This window comes from Loa loa (assembly GCF_000183805.2).
Source record: "Loa loa unplaced genomic scaffold supercont3.283, whole genome shotgun sequence".
Lineage (NCBI taxonomy): Eukaryota > Metazoa > Nematoda > Chromadorea > Rhabditida > Onchocercidae > Loa > Loa loa.
In genome coordinates this window covers 40,118-59,840 of record NW_018108463.1, presented here as the reverse complement: position 1 = coordinate 59,840, position 19,723 = coordinate 40,118, and the positions used below count along the sequence as shown (strand labels likewise).

The 19,723-nt window shown below is 31.6% G+C and overlaps 2 protein-coding genes across 2 annotated transcripts; one reads left to right on the top strand and one right to left on the bottom strand.

The window, feature by feature from the left end:
• Positions 1 to 2,570: 2,570 nt before the first annotated feature.
• LOAG_00282 (hypothetical protein) lies at positions 2,571 to 7,429 on the bottom strand (the record flags this gene model as incomplete). Its single annotated transcript, XM_020445392.1, has 10 exons — positions 2,571 to 2,618; positions 2,703 to 2,895; positions 3,097 to 3,260; positions 3,695 to 3,839; positions 4,070 to 4,137; positions 4,703 to 4,843; positions 5,278 to 5,541; positions 5,741 to 5,864; positions 6,043 to 6,203; positions 6,971 to 7,429. 10 exons carry the CDS (start codon positions 7,427 to 7,429, stop codon positions 2,571 to 2,573), a joined length of 1,767 nt encoding a protein of 588 aa, XP_020304145.1.
• A 1,811-nt stretch (positions 7,430 to 9,240) lies between these two features.
• LOAG_00281 (hypothetical protein) lies at positions 9,241 to 18,023 on the top strand (the record flags this gene model as incomplete). Its single annotated transcript, XM_003135821.1, has 21 exons — positions 9,241 to 9,447; positions 9,952 to 10,113; positions 10,423 to 10,590; positions 11,001 to 11,153; positions 11,524 to 11,618; positions 11,819 to 11,937; positions 12,225 to 12,331; positions 12,598 to 12,720; positions 12,848 to 12,975; positions 13,155 to 13,373; positions 13,732 to 13,860; positions 14,023 to 14,172; positions 14,425 to 14,514; positions 14,937 to 15,134; positions 15,521 to 15,638; positions 16,044 to 16,163; positions 16,237 to 16,400; positions 16,717 to 16,806; positions 16,986 to 17,180; positions 17,561 to 17,723; positions 18,000 to 18,023. The coding sequence occupies 21 exons, from the start codon at positions 9,241 to 9,243 to the stop codon at positions 18,021 to 18,023; spliced, it is 2,922 nt and encodes a 973-aa protein (XP_003135869.1).
• Positions 18,024 to 19,723: the final 1,700 nt, after the last annotated feature.

Sequence of the window (19,723 nt, the reverse complement as noted above, 5' to 3'; positions counted from 1 at the left end):
GTTGGGATGTTAGACTTGCAGTTGGAGATATTAATTTCTAGCCTCAAATTGTCCTGAAATTGTGTATGACATACTGCATGTCAAACTTTCTTCTCTAATCGTCACTTTCTTTTTTTACATCCGCATGGTAAGAAAACTTGAAATTTTTCCCATAGTCATGATTCCGAATTATTATTTTCATGTTTAGCAATCTTCAGGGATATCCATAACTTCTGGAAAATGAAAAATTGAAAATCTGCCTCTTCTTTCTGAAAGCTTCTGCATACTTCTGGTGTTAATTTTCTTTTTTTTCCTTTTCTTAGCTAATTGTACAAACCATAGTTTTCCGATTTATCTTCTTCCATTTGTAAATTGTCTATACATATGGTTTATTTTTATTTGTTTCATTTCCTCTAACCGTTATTTATCAATGATTGTCTATCATTACATTATCATTCAAATCATTACTGCTGTATTATTCGTTTTTAGTAGTTATGAATGAAACGAATAGCATAACTATGATGAATTGTTTGTATGAATTTTGATTCATTCTCGCTTTCATTTATTTGCATTTTGCATTATTTATGATTTTACTTCTTTTTGGTAAAAAAAAAAATAAGCAAACTGTATTTAGGTGATGAATACGGTCGATCATCTTTTGAAACGATATTTTAAAATAATTTATTGATTGCTCTTATTTGTATTAATTTTTCATAAAATTTTCTGAACAAATTAAAACCATACTGTGAGACTTGTTACTTGTGAGAACTAGTATTGCTTTCGTTTTTTTTTTTTTCTGTATACATCAAATTTTTGTACTTTTGTTTTATTTTTTTTCTTATTTGAACAAATCCTTTCTGTTTTCGTTTCGTAGTTTATTAATGGTTAATATTTCCATTGTGATATTTGTACTTGATGTTGAACGATACAAATGAAACAATAGTTTGTTTGTTTGTGTGCTTTTTTTTTTCTCTCTTTCTCTTGTTTCATTGTAAAAATATGGGATGATAGTTGTTAAGATTTTTTTTTCTTTTTTTTTTAAATTAAGGGATCGGAAGTCGGATAAGAAATATTGGTAAGTACTGGTCAATGATAATTAATGAAAAAGAGATGAGATAATGATGAATTCTTATTCTCATCTAACACAACAAACGATTATTTAGATCGTTCAATTTATCTGCTGTTCTAACTTTCAGAAAAAGGAACAAATTCTCAGCAGTATTTGATTTTTGCTCTAGAAATCCTCGCTGAATTGATTAGCATCATTTTTGTCTTTTTCTCTTAAATTATCCTGGAAATTTTTTTTTTTTTTTATTTGGGATTTCCTGGTATTCGAGCTCGCTATTGATTGGTGTTATTCACTAAGAGATTTATGTGATAGGTACCAATCCAACGTTGGGAATTACCGTTAGCATCCGGTTGCAGGGATTTGATTCGTATATAAATATAAAATATAGATATATTTATATATATATTGCCTCTTCCATAATTTCATCTTCATAGTGATAATAATGGATGAAAGAGGAATAGCTGGTTGCATTTTACTGGTTGAACTTGTAACGAATGGTCGGGGAAATGGATTGGTCCGGGGAAGGTATGTTAAAAGAAGTTAAAAATTTGTTTTTGAGAAATCATAGTGTAATATTTCACTTGCATTGCTGAATGGGGAAGAAATTCATTTATTTAATACCGCCACAAATGCAAAACACAAAATGAAGTTTAAATGTCAAATTCACTTCAGGAAATTCCCAAATATCTCGAATGTTAGCTAACAGTTCACCGAGTGTTCCGAAGGGTATAGATTTATTTTTCTTTAGGGTAATTCTTTTTTTTTTTGCTTTGAAGAAATCTAAATTTCTGCGCATTCTATGCATAAGTGGATTTCAATTCATAAAATTGTGTCACAGGAATGAGCGAATCATTTCCGCCCAAATGTATAAATGATCCGCAGAATATAGCGCAACGGGAATTACAACAGCAACAAGACAAACTTTTAGATGAAATTAATGTACACTTGGAAAATGGCTCTTCAACTACCGAAAGAAATGCTTAAATTCGAATGAAAATTCGAAAATCTAATCAAAACACTTCGTGGTATATTTAAATAATATTTCGATGTTTGCAATAAAATTTACTACCTTGAATTACTGATAAAAAACAATGTATCCATAGCAAAAAAATTATGCTAATCAATTTGTACTTTCTTCCATTTCTGGGATTCGAGTTTCACCAATGATTAATGTTTTTTTTTTTCCGTGGATCATAAAATATTCCTGTCTCATGGCTTCAAGATATCTGTGAAGGATTACGTCGGTCGATATCAGTGTTTGAGGAATTTTGGAATTTTGATTAATACGCTTTCAAATCAGTAAGCAACAGAATAAAGCTTGGAGGAAACAAACATCTCATACCTAGAAACTATCTCGAAAAATCCAGAAATGGAAATTCGAATCTGCATAGGTCTAATAATCTATTGAAACACTCTTAATAGAACCAAACGTGAAGAGGACGAATCGGTAGCTGAAGTAATTTCATTCAGTCGATATCCTAGAGCAGGCACAATGGCAATGCCGAAAAATATTCCAGAAAAATTATCCGACAAGGGTAAAATATGGCGGTGCATGATGGAAAAGAGGACCCTGAAAAAAAAGAGAAAGAATATCAAAATTAACACGATTCTTTTTTCCGAAATTCTGCTTTCAGGTCACTTTAAATTTACTTACTTCAATAGTCAATTTACTCGGTCCTTTGTAAATATCGTGCGTTAACTCATGCTCCCAAATACCATCCGGTAGGAAAACACTTCGTGACGTTGCACCTTCAATCAAAATTGGCGCAACGATCATAGTATCATCGATAACAAACTGATCACCAGAACAAAATGCTTCTGGAACTTCCGAAAGCCACCATAGCGGCCTAAAATGCGAGAAATATCACTTTCTCTCTGGAATTAATATCGTACTTTCTTCAGCAAACCACTTAAATATTCCATAGACGAATGATTCGTACGTTATTATAGGAGGATATATTTTTTGATTTCCTAATACAGAACAATCACATTTTGTCATCATAATTAAAAAAATCAATGGAATTAATCGTCATAAATGAACTACAAACCGTATTACAGGTTGACCACTTTTGCAACTTTTCCGGCAAGCTTCAATCAAGAAATTTAATAGCTCATTACGTTTTTTCATAATCCGATGGAATATATCACACATCTCATCGTCGTACTGCCATGGAGGGTACGAAAATTGCATGGATAACAGAAACTCATTTGCCTAAAAAAAAGAAAGTAGTAGTTGAGTACCTTTCAATTCATTTATATTTGGTACAGTTAGCTAAATTGCCAGATAAAATTTCAAGTCATTCACTCTTATCCATAGATTTCCCAAAAATGTGGCGCTAATCATGAAATCATTTTTGACTACACAGAATTCGAACTGCTCATGTTTGCGAACTAACTGATATGGAGCAATATCGTCGTAATTTGTCTGAAATTTCAGCAACTATGTCATTTTAAAATATGAATTCGTCACCACTGCCATACTATGACGAACCTCTTTTCCAGATATAAAATGATGAGAGAAAATTAAATTCCGAGAGCGAAAATTTGAAAACGATGGAATTTGAGAGAAAGAAAGCAGGAAAGACATCCAGCAATTCATTCTTTCCGCAAAACTATGAACGCAAATAAAAGGAAAAAAAGTGATACCTGCATCCAACGGATATACAGTTCTTTACTACATCTTTGGCCACCATATCCATTACCACCTATCATATCCGGTAAATTATAGAAATAACCGTGTAATCCGAAATTAAGTACCACTGGTATTAAAGTGTTTAAACCAATGTTATTCCTAAAATTATGCCTAGTAATATGGATGGTTAAAAATCGTACAAATTACATACTTTTCTTCAAGAAAAAAAGTAAAAAATAAAAAATAAAAGGGAAATGGTTTTATGGCTGGCTACTACAATAGTATCCGGCTATAGCTTAATTTCTTATTTATCATGTACCATTGGTTGTAGAAATCCGAAAAAAAAAAAACAAAACAAAAAAAAAAACAAAGACAAAAGCTATGCAAACCAGGTTGATAGACGATCCATTGTCCTGTAAAATATCGGCAAAGCCTGTGTACGACGAAAAATTCTCACCTGTAATGAATGAATGAAACAAGCGAAAAATTTCATGCTTACATTGTTATTCGATAATTAATAGGAGTATTGAATAGGAATTACTCTTTGTAATTTCATTTTCGTTTTACGAAATTATCAAGTAAATTATTTGGAGGGACATATATTCCTTACTAGAATTGATTCGTTTGAAAAACCAATAATTGCAATATTTTATTTAATTAATCGTTTATAACTGTTCCGATTCATCTAAATTAGTTCTTAAAATTATGCTATGTAATAAGTATATTTGTATATCGAATCAAAAATTCTTTAAATGTTTAGTTTTGAACTATTCCAAATATGTGTTAAAGGAAATTTTGTTTTATATCTTAATGATTTGCATACGTTTACAATTATCATAATATTTTTGAATCAAATCTTTGATATCTTAATATCTCATCTTGGTATCACAATATCTTATCTTTGATATCATAATGTGTTATCTTAATATCATAATATCTATATCTTTGATATAACAATATCTTGAATCATATGTTTCCGGAAAATAAATGAATTGTCATCGAGTATTTATTTCAATGCGTACCTCAATTGAGGATCCAAATGAAGCAGCTGTTCTTACGTAAGCTTCGCAGAAATCATTTGGCGAAGCACCGAAATGTAGACAAACATCTTCTGGAAGATAGGTCACCTCACCTGCATCAAATTTGAATGAAAAAATGCCAAGCTGAAAAGAAGCAAAAGTATCTGGTAACCATACTCCTTTCCGCATAAATTCTCTAACATCAAGAAATACTTTTATAGTTTAATAAAACTTTTATTGCTAATTTATCATTACCTATGGTTTTCCTTTTTATTCCTGCCACTTATTTACTCATTCCGCTACTGTTATTGCTATAAGATCGCATAATTTTTATCGTCATAACTTTCATTATTCGTCGTTATCCGGAATGATATGATTCTTTATCATCCTTTTTCATTATTCTTTTCTCATGGATGTCCTCATTTTATTCATATTTAGGATTATCTTTGATCATCATCTTGGAGAAATTCTCCTACCCTTTACTATTTTCACAAAACTTGGCTCAATACTCTTTCATTTCATTAGCAATATAGCAAGATTAGTACAGTAAGATCAATTTCGAAAAATCTTACTATTACCTTTTTGATTTTTTCCAATTGTTCACAAAACCAGTGCACCGCTTCAGGATTTGTGAAATCGATCACATAGGCTTGTCCTTGCCACCATTCAACGATTCCGGGTTGACCACTGGAATCTTTCACAAAAAAATGCCGTAATGCCGGATTATTTCCATTGTCACTAACCAAATTGACAAATGGATGGATCCATAGAGTTAAGCGAATTTTCCATTGATCGAGTTGCCTGCACATACCTTCGACATCCGGGAATTTGGTCTTATTAAACTAGAATGCAAATAACATTAAAATGAAACTGCTAAACCAAGCAAATATTAATAAACATTCAATGCTTTGATTTCAGATTTTTTGCAATCTCAAATTTATGAAATTAAAATTTAAGAAAAATTTCAAGCAGAAAACCCAAATTAAAATGAAATTAAATAAATAATCTAAATTGAATTACAAAATAAAGAAAAAAATAGACCTCAAAATCGCCATAACATGTGGCCCAATTATCATCCAACTCAAGCTGGCTGATCGGAGCATGATTATTTAGAATTTCTTGAGCAAATTCAAGCACATCATACTGAGTTACTTTCTCCGAGTACCTTCAATTATAACTATAAAAATTGATATCCATTGTCAGAATCATAGAGATATTTCAGACGTCGAATATGGATAATTTTTAGACAAATAAAGACAATTGAATTGCTAGGTAAATAAGATTAGATGATTATACGAAAAGATATATGTTATTATATCTTTTCTTTTTTTTCTAATTGTTACCTTGCCCAAGTTGACCAAATAGGCTTACGAATCAATGCTTCATCAGGAATAGTTGTACATGAATCGTATAAATTTTTATGAAGAAGTACGTGAAATTCACGTAACGTACAGCGTTTTGCTACAAATATTGAATAGGAAAGAGTTGGTGCAACAGTATTAGCCTGAAAATGAAGCTTTTTTTCTGGACCAACAGTTTAGTCTTATGTATTTTTTTTAATCTGAAATTTTAATATCCAGAAATTTCAAAGTTGAAATTTAAATATAGCAAAAAAGACTATTGCAGCTGCTTAAACGTTTTTCTTACTTAAGTCTTAAAAGTGTATATGCATAGTAAAATAAACTGTAAATCTATTGAACAACCTAAATTCTTATTTTGCTTACATCGTGATGAAAATAATCATAGTGAACTACCTAGAGAAATCTTTTTTTTTTTCCCAAATTTTAAACAATTTCAATCCATATTTTTGGTTTCTTTTTTGGATAATTTCAATTTCTCTCTTCCAAAAAATAAAAGAAAAAAAAAGAAAATGTATATACATATAACTTACAAAGAAACCAACGTAAGGAGAATTATCAAATTGTGCTTGAAGCGAAAGTTTGCCACAGCTATACGCCGTCCAAAGTGGTATCACATCTGGGACAAAAATGGCAAATTTACTGGAACACAACCAGTACCGTTCCATTCCAGAGGAATTTTTTGCATTATCATGAAAATAGCAAAATTAAGCTATTTTTAGAAAAGATTAAAAACGAGAAAAATCCTTTCTTACAATGCGATACAAACAAATAATTGCAAAAATTGTTTGGAATTTTAAATTTGAAAAATTGAAATAAATTTTTAGTATTATTTTTTATAATATTCTTGAAAATTGAAGGCAAAACAAAAATGGTTAATGGAAAAAAAAAGAAAAATGAAATCTATAATTACCTTTAGTGTATCCGATGGTACATATGGTGAAAAATGTTGCATAGTTTCAGCTAATGGCCAAGTTTGTTGAGCTACTTGAGGTCCACCATACCACTGGCTATTTGTATCAGCTTGTATTATATCTTTCATATAATGATAATCTCTGGTACTTAACCATTCTATGTCATATTTTTCGTATAATTCTTCTGTTGCATCATATTTAATTATCAGTTCAATTCCATTATCAATTTTAACTGTTATCAAATTATCATTCATAGTATATTCTTTTATTTGTATAGTTTGATCAATAATAGCACAGCCAATATTCACTGTTAATGTTCGTTTAAATTGTTGCTGTTTTGTTGTAGTAAGATTAGTTGCAGTAATTGTTGAATTATGATCATCAAATCGATCGATTGAAAATAAACGTTTTGTAAAATCAAATTGTAAATTACCAATATGTAATGGTATTGTGGACATTTTGATTAATTTATTAGCATATATTTGTCTGAAAGTAATATTAAGAAATTTTCGTAAATTTCAAAAATTCCTAAATAAAACTTCAACAATTATTAATTTAAAGTTACACTGTAAAGAGAGAAGTATGAAAGAAGTTATAAAATACAACAATCTCAAACATTAATTACTATGGTAAATTGGATGATTAATTATTTGTATCATTGTAATTGCAAGAGAGGGAGAAGCATTATGTATGTTATGGGACACGTATGTCACGTGACATTTCGTTTTAATTCATACAAAAATAAGTTTAATGAATGCAGTTAAACAAGATATAAATTAAGTAATTTCAAGACAAATTAGTTAACTATAGGCAAATTAGATGACTAATTATAATGTCTGTGTCATCGCTTTGAAAGTAGATTGACTTTCTCTCGTATACAACATGATTTTATTTATAGCATAATTCGAAAGGATCGTAAATTTATGATTAATTATGACGAAAATTGTAATGGTTTGAGTTTGAAATTAAAAACTGAAAGAAAAATCTAACAATGGTGGAAAGGTAAAAATGATTAAATGTCAAATAAAGATCTGAAAATGCTTATGCATGAGGATTTCCATTGAACAATGCGATAAGTTAAATAACGAATTCTAAAATTCAAAAAAAAAAAAGAAACTTGATTTATGAATATACGAATATATTTAATTGGAAATTCGGGGTGAACATAATATATGCTGCATTAAGCTTAATATTTCCTCATCACTTCATCTCTACGGAATACTATGAAAATGAAAGTTTGAGAATTGTCATCGATCACTAATCGTAATGCAACTTTGGAATAATTAATCTTGTCCAATTTTAAGTTCTGCTTAAATTAACATACTCCTGAAAACCATTTACAACACAAAATTTGGAAAGGAATTTTTTCTCGTAGAGACAAATGGTTTATATTTCGCTCCTTAACTACTCTCTATGGGCCATATTTTTACTTTTGCTCCGTGGAGGTACTTTCTGGCTTTCTAAATTGGTACTGGATTGAGGAGGGGTGAAGTTTTTCTGAAATTTAAATTTTGTATAGGAAAACTATTCATTGCCATTTCATTCCAGAATAAAGAGAGTGCTTCGAAGTAATGGCGTCTGATTGATGTGAGGGAGAAGCTGAAACGAAGAGGACGATAGTATAAGATGAAAGTGAAATGGCACGTTGTTCTATTATTCTGTTCACAATGCTATACAAATATTGTAAAGTATACAAATATTGATTGATTTTAATAGATGCTTCATTGTTTACAACTTATAAATAAGAATTGATTTACTAATTTATTTATTTATTCTACTGTATGGAATGTAGTATTATGAATTCCTTCCGTAAATAATGGCAAATAATTTTAATAAAGCATGAAATTACTGTAGTTTACATTTTGCTCAATTTACAAATTGTTTGTTTATCCGACCTATCGTGCCAAAAAGACTTGGAGAACTAAGATTGAAATAGTTTAAACAGCATATTTGCATGATTTTCATTATAGGTTATTTACAAATAACTTCAATAGATATATATTAAGATTGAAGAAAAGTTTAAATTGTATTTCCCACATGCAAAATAACTTACAACATTTCAGGTAGTTTAAGCTTTTGATTCCTTATTCATTTAGCCAATTTTTTAGTAATTTCGAATTCAAAACGGCAATTCTGAAATTTTTATTATTCATTAAACGAATTTTTTGAATGCTTTTTCAGTTGTAGTAATAGTCGTATGAACAAATCCATGAATTTAAAATTTAACAAATTTTTTCTTTTTAGGTTGTGAGTGTAGGACCTCTAATGTATGGAAAATACTAACGAACATTGTAGTAAAAAGGAAAATGAATTAAGTAAATGTGGGGATCCATCGAGTGGTAATATCTGTGCTGTACGAGAAGCGAGTAATGTGATACTATTGGTATCGAATAGCTCGAAAACCGGCAAATTCATTCAAACATTATGGTATTTGAAACATATTAACAGTACAATTGCAGTCGGAACATCAAACAAAGTATTACTTCATAGACATTTGATGGTCCTTTTATCTTTTGCTTTTCTTTTGAGCCATTCGGGAAACCAAAGTATAAATGTTTATGCTATATCGTTCGAATTATTTTTTGGTTTAAATTATTGCAAAGTAATATGCAAAATAAGGAATCGATAACGCAAAGCAGTTCCTTATTCTTTCTGTTGAGAAGTTGAAGATTAACGAAATTTTACAAGTGCAATGAATCACAGTCGATTAAATCAAGTCGCAGTTGTTTAGTCCTGACGAAATTAATGATAAATCTTTTAATCATTATTACTAGTGCACGGGACTGCATAACAGGATAGCATGATAACTTTCAAAACATGTATTGGTTACTTTATTGGAAAGCAGATATACTCTTCATAAAAATAATTTATCTGAATAATCCAGTGTATGAAAGAACATAATTAGTTTGGAAATTGTGAAATTATGAATTTATATGTTGCGGCCATTATATGATAAGGTTAACAGATTTCATCATTTAAGGACGAGAATGAAATAGAGATTGTGAAAATCAGTGCGCGGGATGGTGGTGAAGTGCACGATGATGAACAATTGCTAGTAACAAGCAACACATTGATATCATATATTGTTCGAAGTTATCGTTTTGTTTTTGTCATTGATATCAGTCCATCCACTTTTATCGTGGTTCGTTTTTCTTTTTCAGAGCAGATAGGATGGAAGTTTTTGAAGTTTTTAGAATCAAGTTAACTTAATTTGGCCGTATACTATTAAATTGTGGTCACTTATGCTACTAAATTATACTACTAAATTGTGATCAATGCTACTAAATTGTAGGCTACTAAATTATGATCAATTATTCAGATCGATTTCTGCGATATCGTTACGAAAGATTAAGAGGGAACACGGAGAACAAAATTATTATATTTTGCCTCAATATAAATGAATTCAGTTCTTCCCCTACGCTCACATATCAGTCATTTGATTATTTTATAGGATGGCACAACAAGTTGCGTACCGCATTCAAAAATTATCAACCGACTACGACAGTGTCTGGAAGGACTTCTTATGGAAGGAAATTTTCTACCAGCAGACAAATTTTCGCCCGAAATATTTATAACGATTTCTTTCTATAGTCCATTTATTGCTTTCGATGAGGATAGAGTTAGTGATTAAAAATTTTCGCTTCGAAATTTTAAAGATTATAGTTGAAGAAGCGCCCGTAAACCAATAACAGTTGCATAAAGTAGCATTTGTACAACCTCTCGAGTTGCCTCAAGGTGTCATTTTGACTTACGACTCGGATCCTAAACTAAAACGTGACTTCAATTATAAAGGGAATGCTTTATTAACCTTTTGTTAGATTGTTATGGGCATTATTAGCTTCTTCTTATTATTTGATAGTGACGTAAGAAAGCTCTTAAAATCAAAAGAAATATGAATATGAATATAGCGGTAGAATGAAAAGGCAATGTACTGTAACTCGCATTATCGATAATTTGCAGTGAAAAATTTCGATATGGTCGATGGGTCTTTTTCTTTTTCAAATTGGTAAAAGTTAGTAGTTTTTGTAGGTTATTCTGCAAGGCTGTTTACTTACAAAGAAGAACATTGGTTCTGTTCTACAATATATCCAAGAACGGTTTCATTTGTTTTCCAATAGACTTTGTTGGACGATGCAGCCTCATTTGAGAAGATGGAATCAAGAACGAAAAAAGTTGGAGCAGGTAATGGTAATCCTTGTGTATTTCAACTCCCTCTGAATAATCTTTCTTTTATCCTCACAAAAAATTGAAAAATTTCTACAAAATATTTTTTCTATTTCTGCCATAGACCACGTTTTCATTTGATCGTACAGCACCAGTAAACCAGTAACACCGTTCTACGATCTTTTACCTAAAAATTGATTACTTAAGGAGTATATTAGAAGAAATCACGAAAAAATATCTCATTTTTCACTTCAAATCTCAAATTTCGAAATATATCTTAAGAATAAACAATGAAATGTAATACAAATTTTATTTGCCAATCAAAAACCATGCTACAACGAACTGCAACGTTGAATCACAACATTCCGTAATGCATGGATAATTGCAGAGAGCCGGAGATCTTCTGCCGGAAAATTTCTTCCGCCAACAGCTCCATGCAACAGATGGATTCAGGGATTCGATACACGGCCTGCTGACTGCGCAGTTGGTTTTCACTTTTTCTGATAAAAAAATATTTTGATAGAATAATTGGTAAATTTTATTCTTTTAGATGTTCGTTGTTTAACATTAGAAACATCTGAAAGATTTGTATTTAAAAAAATTATCTTCAGAAGTTTGCTTTAACGGCAGTTTTTTGAATAACACATTACAGTAGTGTATATTTTATGTACTTGTCTTTGTAGGATGACTTCTCGGGCTGGTCCTGCTGATGAAGGATTCATTAACTCAGAATGGTCATTAATGTTTATGTTACGAATTGGTCTTATCGGTTTGCAGTTACTACCGGACACAGCGCAACCGAGTAAGACATAAATAATAGTAGTCTTTGCTTACATAAGCAAGAATGCTTTCAATTATGAAAGGAAGCTTCATGAACCTTGCATTCTTGTTTAATTTCGTATTTTTTGTGTGATTCATTTCCTGAAACTTTGCAAAAACCTTGACATCAAAGATAGTTCCATTCATTTTTCCTATCGAGATTCATATGAATGTAAAGCAAAATACATGCCATTCAAGTATTGTAATTTCAAACTCCCAATTCTACTTTTCCGTTCATTCCTACACTTTTTTGCATAAAAATCTTTCCAGATATAGTACTAATCACGGATGCAGTGTGTAATGTGACGGATATACGCGTTTTGCAAAAACTGATGGTACAACTGAGAAATTACTCTATTGCTTGTTCATTTGTACAGGTAGCATGGATTTTCTAATAAAGATTTTAAAATGAACGTAAAATAAGTCTTGTTTGTCATCTGCTGGCGTTTACTGAGTTAACTGAGTTTAATATTTCACAAGAATATCTGATAAAAATTGCTAGATTTCGGGTGCAGAAGTGTCGTTTTACAATACGAGAAGTTTCATTTGGTATACGTTTCAAAACTGAGTGTAGTCTGTGTTTAATTGCTTTTCTTCTCTTTTATTAAATGTGAATTTTACATTTATCATTGAACCATTTAAGATTCAAGGAGACTACAGTACAAATGCTGTATTTGGACATTTTTCATCACCCGGATTTTTTACCTTTCTTGCGAGAGGAACATCAGGCGTCTACATACCGGACGAATACCAAGCTACTGCAGATGTGAGTTTCAAAATTAAAAGAAAAATTTTTACATATACCACTTAAATTGTATTCTTGTTTCTCATTTCGTTATTCTTGTTACTGAATATTTATTTATGCGGAAACAGTATTATCCCTCTTTTTTCAGAGTGTTCTTAACCCACTTGTGAGTCGACCACTTTTATGCAAGAATCTTCAGCTGTTGGATACGGCAGATGATTATATCAAAGATCTAATTTATCAGATTAATCCTGAATTTGTTGAACCATATACTTGGTATGTATTTGCCCACACTTTCCTAACTTACAAACTTCAGCCTTTCATTTAACAAAAAGAAAATTGATGTTTTATCCGGAACTTCACATAAATTTTTCAGCTTTTAATGATATTTTTTATGTTTTCCAATAAACTTTATTTCTTAAAAAAATTTCTTCAAATCATATTGATTATTTCAGTGGTGTTATTCGTCGAGTGCATTACACTGTGGAATATGAATCATGTTTGGAATATTTTCTACGATTACGGCTTTACGAAGGTTTTATTTTGCGTGATTTGAAAGTATTAAAAAAAAGCGAAGATCAATCGTCGATATTGGTGGAACTGAGTCTACCTTGGAAACCACAAGTAACGATTGGTTATAGAATTTGTGCATTCTCCGAAAATTTTAAAAAAAGGTTTGTTTTAATGCTACTATTTTCCGAATTATCATCTTAAATTTCTCGACAACTCATAATAGATATTATTAGCATTCAAGTCAATTTCATTCCCAAATTTTTGGGATTCGTTAATGATTTCCGTAGTTTTTTAAGACGTTTTACTATGAGTAGTAGCTTCTCCAAAGTATTCATATGTAATACGCATTAGGTAATGATTATGTTAATGATTAACTTCTAATAAATGTACAGTGTACTGATGATTGAAGAAATATGTGAAGGAGACCAAATCCTACTTATTACATGACCATATATACATTGGATAAATATTTTTCAAAAAAGAATATAAACTTATTCGTGGAATACTTAAGTATTATAGAACAAAGTTGAAAATAACGGTGATATGTGAGGCACAATACGGTATGATACGGGATCTATTATCCGATCGTTGTTCCATAAATACAACAAAGCAAACTTTTGCTGATGCATATCGACATACCATTTTCGGGTCAGCTTTTCTTTGTTTTTTCCTGAAACATTTCTTGTTTTACAGCAAGATATTTGCTAGTATAAAAATTGTGTTCGAGTGATGCGGGATATTAAGAGAATATTATTTACCTACCCAGTTATTTGTTTGTTGTTTTTTTTTTTAAATTACTGCTGTTGTCAGATTGCTTGAAGCTGATCGTATGCTAATTCATGTTTATTCATTCAACTCCTTGCCTGATCTTTTTCTTCTTCCGCCCGAAGTATTAAGGGAAAAGTCGCTCTTTCGTTATGTTATGAAAGAAAACAAAGCCGTGTTGGCAATAAGTGCCAGGTAAACTTAACATCTTAACTAGGTTACATTCTTGATTAAATTGAAAATATTTAACTATCTGAGTCACGGAATTTTCGCTACGTGGATTATCCCGTTAAATGCAACGTCTTTCCTAATTGAGGCATGGGAGCGGAATTACGTAATCACCACATACACTTCGAAACTTTCCCATGTTTTATGCTTTTTTAGATATATCTCAGATCAGCTCATTTTGACTGATTTTTCAATTTGGATTTGTTATTTCTTTTGCAGGGAATTAGAAACTTTATGCGCGCAGAATATTACCGCAGCAAATTTTGTCGACTTTTGGCGGATTATAAGTGAATTTGAAGAGCGACATTGGTAAAAATACAGTATGTTGGAATAGTGAATGTTTTCGGAGTAGAAGCTAATTAGGTGAATTTGAAGCAGTTAGCGAGACAGTCAGTAATATGGGTCCATTTGATAGCGAGATGGCAAAATGATACGTTATCTAGTGTCCTTTTTTTTAGATCGCAAAAAGGAAAGAAAAACAGTCATTTCTTATCAGCTTTAATGGGATTAACAAGTAAAGATTTGACCAGACTAACTTGTCTGTCATTAATGTTGATTATAAGTGAATGAATAAGTATGAGCCAAACTGTTGATTAAGTGTTTCTCGAACTATGCAACTGAATGAATGTGATTCGCTCCAAGTAGTTTTGCTCTATAGAAAATCTTGCATCTATTCAAAGCAATCAATTTTTTTACTCTTCTATAACTTTTCATAATTTTTACTTTTTCAGGCAAAGTTGGTCACAAGTATTCACTTTTCGTATAATTCTTACTCATGATCATCCGTTACCTCCACGGCTATTTCTATTCGAGGAGCCGAATGTAAAAGTTACTTCGCAGCTTGCATTAACAGTATTCTATGATATGCTCGCTCAGATGACAACGTTTTCACTTATTCATGGACAGACTTATGTAAAGTTTGTTGGAGGGTTTGTCTTTTGATCTTTTATTATGTAAATGTTTCCTTCATTTCTAGTAAGCCAAGAGATTGGTCAAACCAGTTGGCTTCATAACTGAGTTGTAGACTTCTTTACGAAGATCCAAGAAGTACACTGACATTCTTCCCTTTTAATTCCAACTATTTTCGAGTTACGTCCAACTTGCGAAAAGGTAGTCGTCATCTCCATAATCACATAGGCGAAAATAAAATATCTGGACAAAATTGTGTTTTATGTAGACAGAATCGTGTTTTAGAATTTATAAATTCTCGCTTATAATTGTGTTCGATTCTTCTGTTTCAATTTCATATATTTTCTATAAACAAGTTGAAATTTTTCTTTTGAACTCTATAATGCTTCCTTTTTTTTCCTTTCAGTGATAATGATGGTATTATTCCGAAATCATTTTATATTGTCAAATTAAGTTTAGAGACTCAGTTGGTCGTGGTCAAACTTGCATTTCTCAATGGTCTTACAGTTGTATTCAGAGACAAAGTAACATAAAATCTCCATTTTTTAATATTTTTAAAGAAATGTTGTTCCTGATATTGTTATTCATAGCTATAACTAATAAGAGACCAAAAAGCACTTCAAACATAAAAGGCGAAGAGATTTGAATTGCATAACCATTGCACTAATTGAGCAAATTGTTCTCATATTCAAGTCTCCTTGATCCCTTAGTAATATTAACTTCTGGCTGTTTTAAGAATGTTGTAACATCATGATTAGCAAATGCGCTATTTTAAGTGATTCTATTTGGATAATTTTAAATGACGTTAGTTTTTGTAATAATGGACATTTTTTTGATGCCTACCTATATCACTTCTATTTACCATTTTAAAGAAGGTATGACGTCACTTGATAAAATTGCATTACAATTCGAAATTCCTCTCATTCCAGGTGATCAGGGAATTCCTAGAAAACTTTAGTTCATTGTCTGTTGAACGGACCTGCTTTTTCACAAAAATGCTCGAGTTTGCTGATGTTGGAGATGACTGTGCCACAGTTGCCGAAACAATGGTAAATATTCACCTTGAAGATAAAATAGTGTAAGATTTTAGTCACAAACTCTACCAGTTACAAACACTTTTAGCAATTGCCGGCATTGACTATTATTAACCGTCCACTGGAAATTATGCTTGCACGCTACAAGAAAATTCCGGTTGCATTAGATCGAATTATACGATTGGAAAAAACCGCTGAAGCAAATCGTGACCTGATACTGCACAATTCACTTGCCAAATATTTTTGTTGCAAGTAATTTTTTTCGGTTTATTGTCGATAGTGGTATTAAAAAAGACAAGCTCATAACCACATACTTATTTAGTTTAGAAAAATTGAATTTGGGAGGTTCTGAATTCATTTTCTTTATAGAAATGTAACACATTGGTGTAGTCATTTTTTTAGCCTTGAGATTGGTCATTTTGTTCTAGATGATATTTGTTTGCCAAATTTATAATTTTGTGAAAAATTCGTGTTTTCAGGATGTGACGGAAATTTTTCACATGCACTGAAATTCGTTCAATTTTTCAATTTTTTCCAAATTTTTTCGAAAATTTTATAAAATTTTCAGACGTTATATTTGGTATTTAAAGAAAGCATTTCCGTTATCATCAATCGTCAGTTGCACTTATGCGGATTTTATTCTTCATACTATTTTGCAGTGAGCAATGTTTTTATTATCTTTTTGAAGTCAACGATAAAGATTAGTTGTTATGAGATGTTAAATTAAAGAGTATGGAAGTAGGAGTCCTGCTACCTGGGTTACTCCTATAGACGGCAGTTAATTACTATTAGCTGCAGGTAAATGTTTTGGTAACATGCAAAATGTAAAGAATTCAGGAGACGTCTGAATGAAGGATTTCATATAGTATATGGCGATAATGGGATAGTTAACCTTGTTAAGCATATAGATGGCATGGAACAACAGCTGCATTGTGGTCCAGCTTTGCTTCAGTATATCATCTTTCCACCAACAGCCATTCGACCAATGCGATTTATGAAAGAACATTTGGAAAAAGTACCATCTTTACCAAAGTAATGTTTCGGGAAATTTAAGATGATCTACAAAATCTACAGTAAACACTTTAGTCATTGTACGGACTACCAGTAGTGTCATGTTATCGAAATGATACTTTTTTAAAGCTTTGGCACAGGCTGGGAATATACTTTTGTTCGAGGGCAACGAAAATCATTTTGATCAGCAGTTAAATCGAATAGTGCAGGTTAAAGGTTGGATTGGTATGTAGTATTTCATCGCTATTAGACAATGTAATGAATGTGGGGCGATTCTAGCAGAATATGAGAATATCCTTAGAAGCTTGAGTGTGAGACTGATATTGACGACCAACATTTGATTGGTGAAGTTGGGTCTAAAACCACTTTTATTAAATTTTGTACTATGTTACATTTTGCAGAACCGTTAGAATACGGGGAGCTGGAACGAAAAAAACAGTCCCGGGTGAGAATTCCACATTGAAAAGTGACCTCGATTTACAATTAATGACAGAAATGTGGTCAGAACCGCTTGCCATCATTGATCCACAATATGTTACATGGGGCGGAATTATCCAGCAGCAAGTAAGTATTTCAAATAATTTATTAAGCAACATTTTGTACGCATAGATGTATATGATCGGTTTTTTTTGCACTCAAGTAACAACCGTTCTAAAGTATCATTTTTCACTATGTGAAACTCTTCCAAATCAAATATATACGCAAAATGTTTTCCAAATAAACAATTTTCCTTTAATAAGCTAGAAATGCTCTCAGAATTTTTGTTTAGTCAAAAGCGAATTTTTTTGTTGCGATAAAAATGTATGCCATTCATGCTTCGTTATATGCTTTAATTATCAGGTTACTTATTTGTATTCACCATAAGAAGTAGCTGTCAGATTCCCACTGCATCATGCTTCTCTGAAGTTCTGAATTTCTTTTTATCTATATAGAAAGCGGAGTCTGTCTGACCTTCATTCCAAATATTTATGAGATATCGAGGTTAATTATCCAACAGAAGGGAAGAAGGGAAAGCTGGCTGTTTATGCTATGTGAGTCGTAAATACACCTTTTTCCTTTTAGAAGCCCTGTACGTTATGGTTGAATCACTGAAATTATTTTTATTTTGTCTTTTAACGGTAAATGTCGGAAAAAAGTATCGCAAAAACATTCTTTCCAACACTTATCGTTTGAATGATATTCTTCTGTTTGCTGATATCAAAATACCATCATCGAACACAGACAGCTTGTCTGATTTTAAAACCTGAAGAAATGCTTTTTTTCTTTACCATGTCTGACCATTCCACTTTCATGATTTACAACCTTTTCTCAAGTCTGTTCGTTTTTTTTTTTCCTCTTCTTATCAGGTGCTAACGTACTTCAGGATTTACCTTCCTCTAACAAGCACTTTTAGGAAGGACGAGAAATAGATATACATTAGATACATTTTGAAAATGTGCACTGTACGAATGAAAGGAGTTTTGCTGATAAGTTGTTCTTCATGTTATCTTTTTGTTATTTGCTGAAGACGCTGATAAGTATGGGGAACCAGCTGAAGCTCATTTCTATTTCATACGGAATGAACATCTTTCCTTATCTTAACGTCCACCATCTTCCTTCGTCGGTTTCATAACAGACAAGTTTGTGTCAGTCGGTGGTTGGGTCTTAGGCATAGTTAATTCGCTTTTTTCGATGCTGCCAGATCTGTCCTTCGGCTGATATCGGCTTGTTTGATTGCATATTTTAAATCCATTGCTTTTTCCATGGAAGTATACTGGGAAACCATTGCTTGGATACCTCCACCAGTCCGTTCTGTAAAAATTAATTCCCTCCATCATTGTCATCCTTTGAAATGAAAATGCTTAATCGATAATTTTCCAAAACTTGCGGCGGAAACGACATTCACAACTTTATAAAGCTGCTTTGAGTTTCATTATTCGAATTTTATTCAAACTGTTACACTGAAGCCCAAATTGTTTTGGACGGTCACGAAAGTGGAGGGTAGGATCTGCACTTAACGTTTCAAATCAGTGAGATTCTTATTCCTCCGCTTACATGCCTGTTCTCTATTGGCATTTCATTGCAGGTCGTCTATAACTTCGCAAATTTTTTTGCAGTGAAAAGAGATTCTCATTAAAGGTCTTTTCATTATGTCCATCATGATATGTTTCATTTATGCAAAAAATAGTATCTTTCGAGTCGAATTCCTAATTGAAATTAGAATTCAGATCAGTTGAAATTGTGCTTGAAATTAAACATCAGCTTATGCAGAATCAATTTGCTTTCGGACCGTGACACATCTTTATTAATCAGGGCAAGAACTATGATATCAATAAATTTTTGTTAGAAATAAATTTGTTTGTCACTATATCATAAATAATCGTACGTCGGAAATCGACGAACTGTTGGAAAGCATGTTCTTCATGTTACTGATCGTGAGAACATTTTTTCAACAGAAAATTATCAATGTTTTTATAAAGTACCAAGAGATCAAGTGCAACTTCTGAAATAACTTATGAAGCAGTCATAATGCAATTCATTTAACTTTTGAAGCGTTGATTGTCTGACTGTAGTGGGCTTTGAAG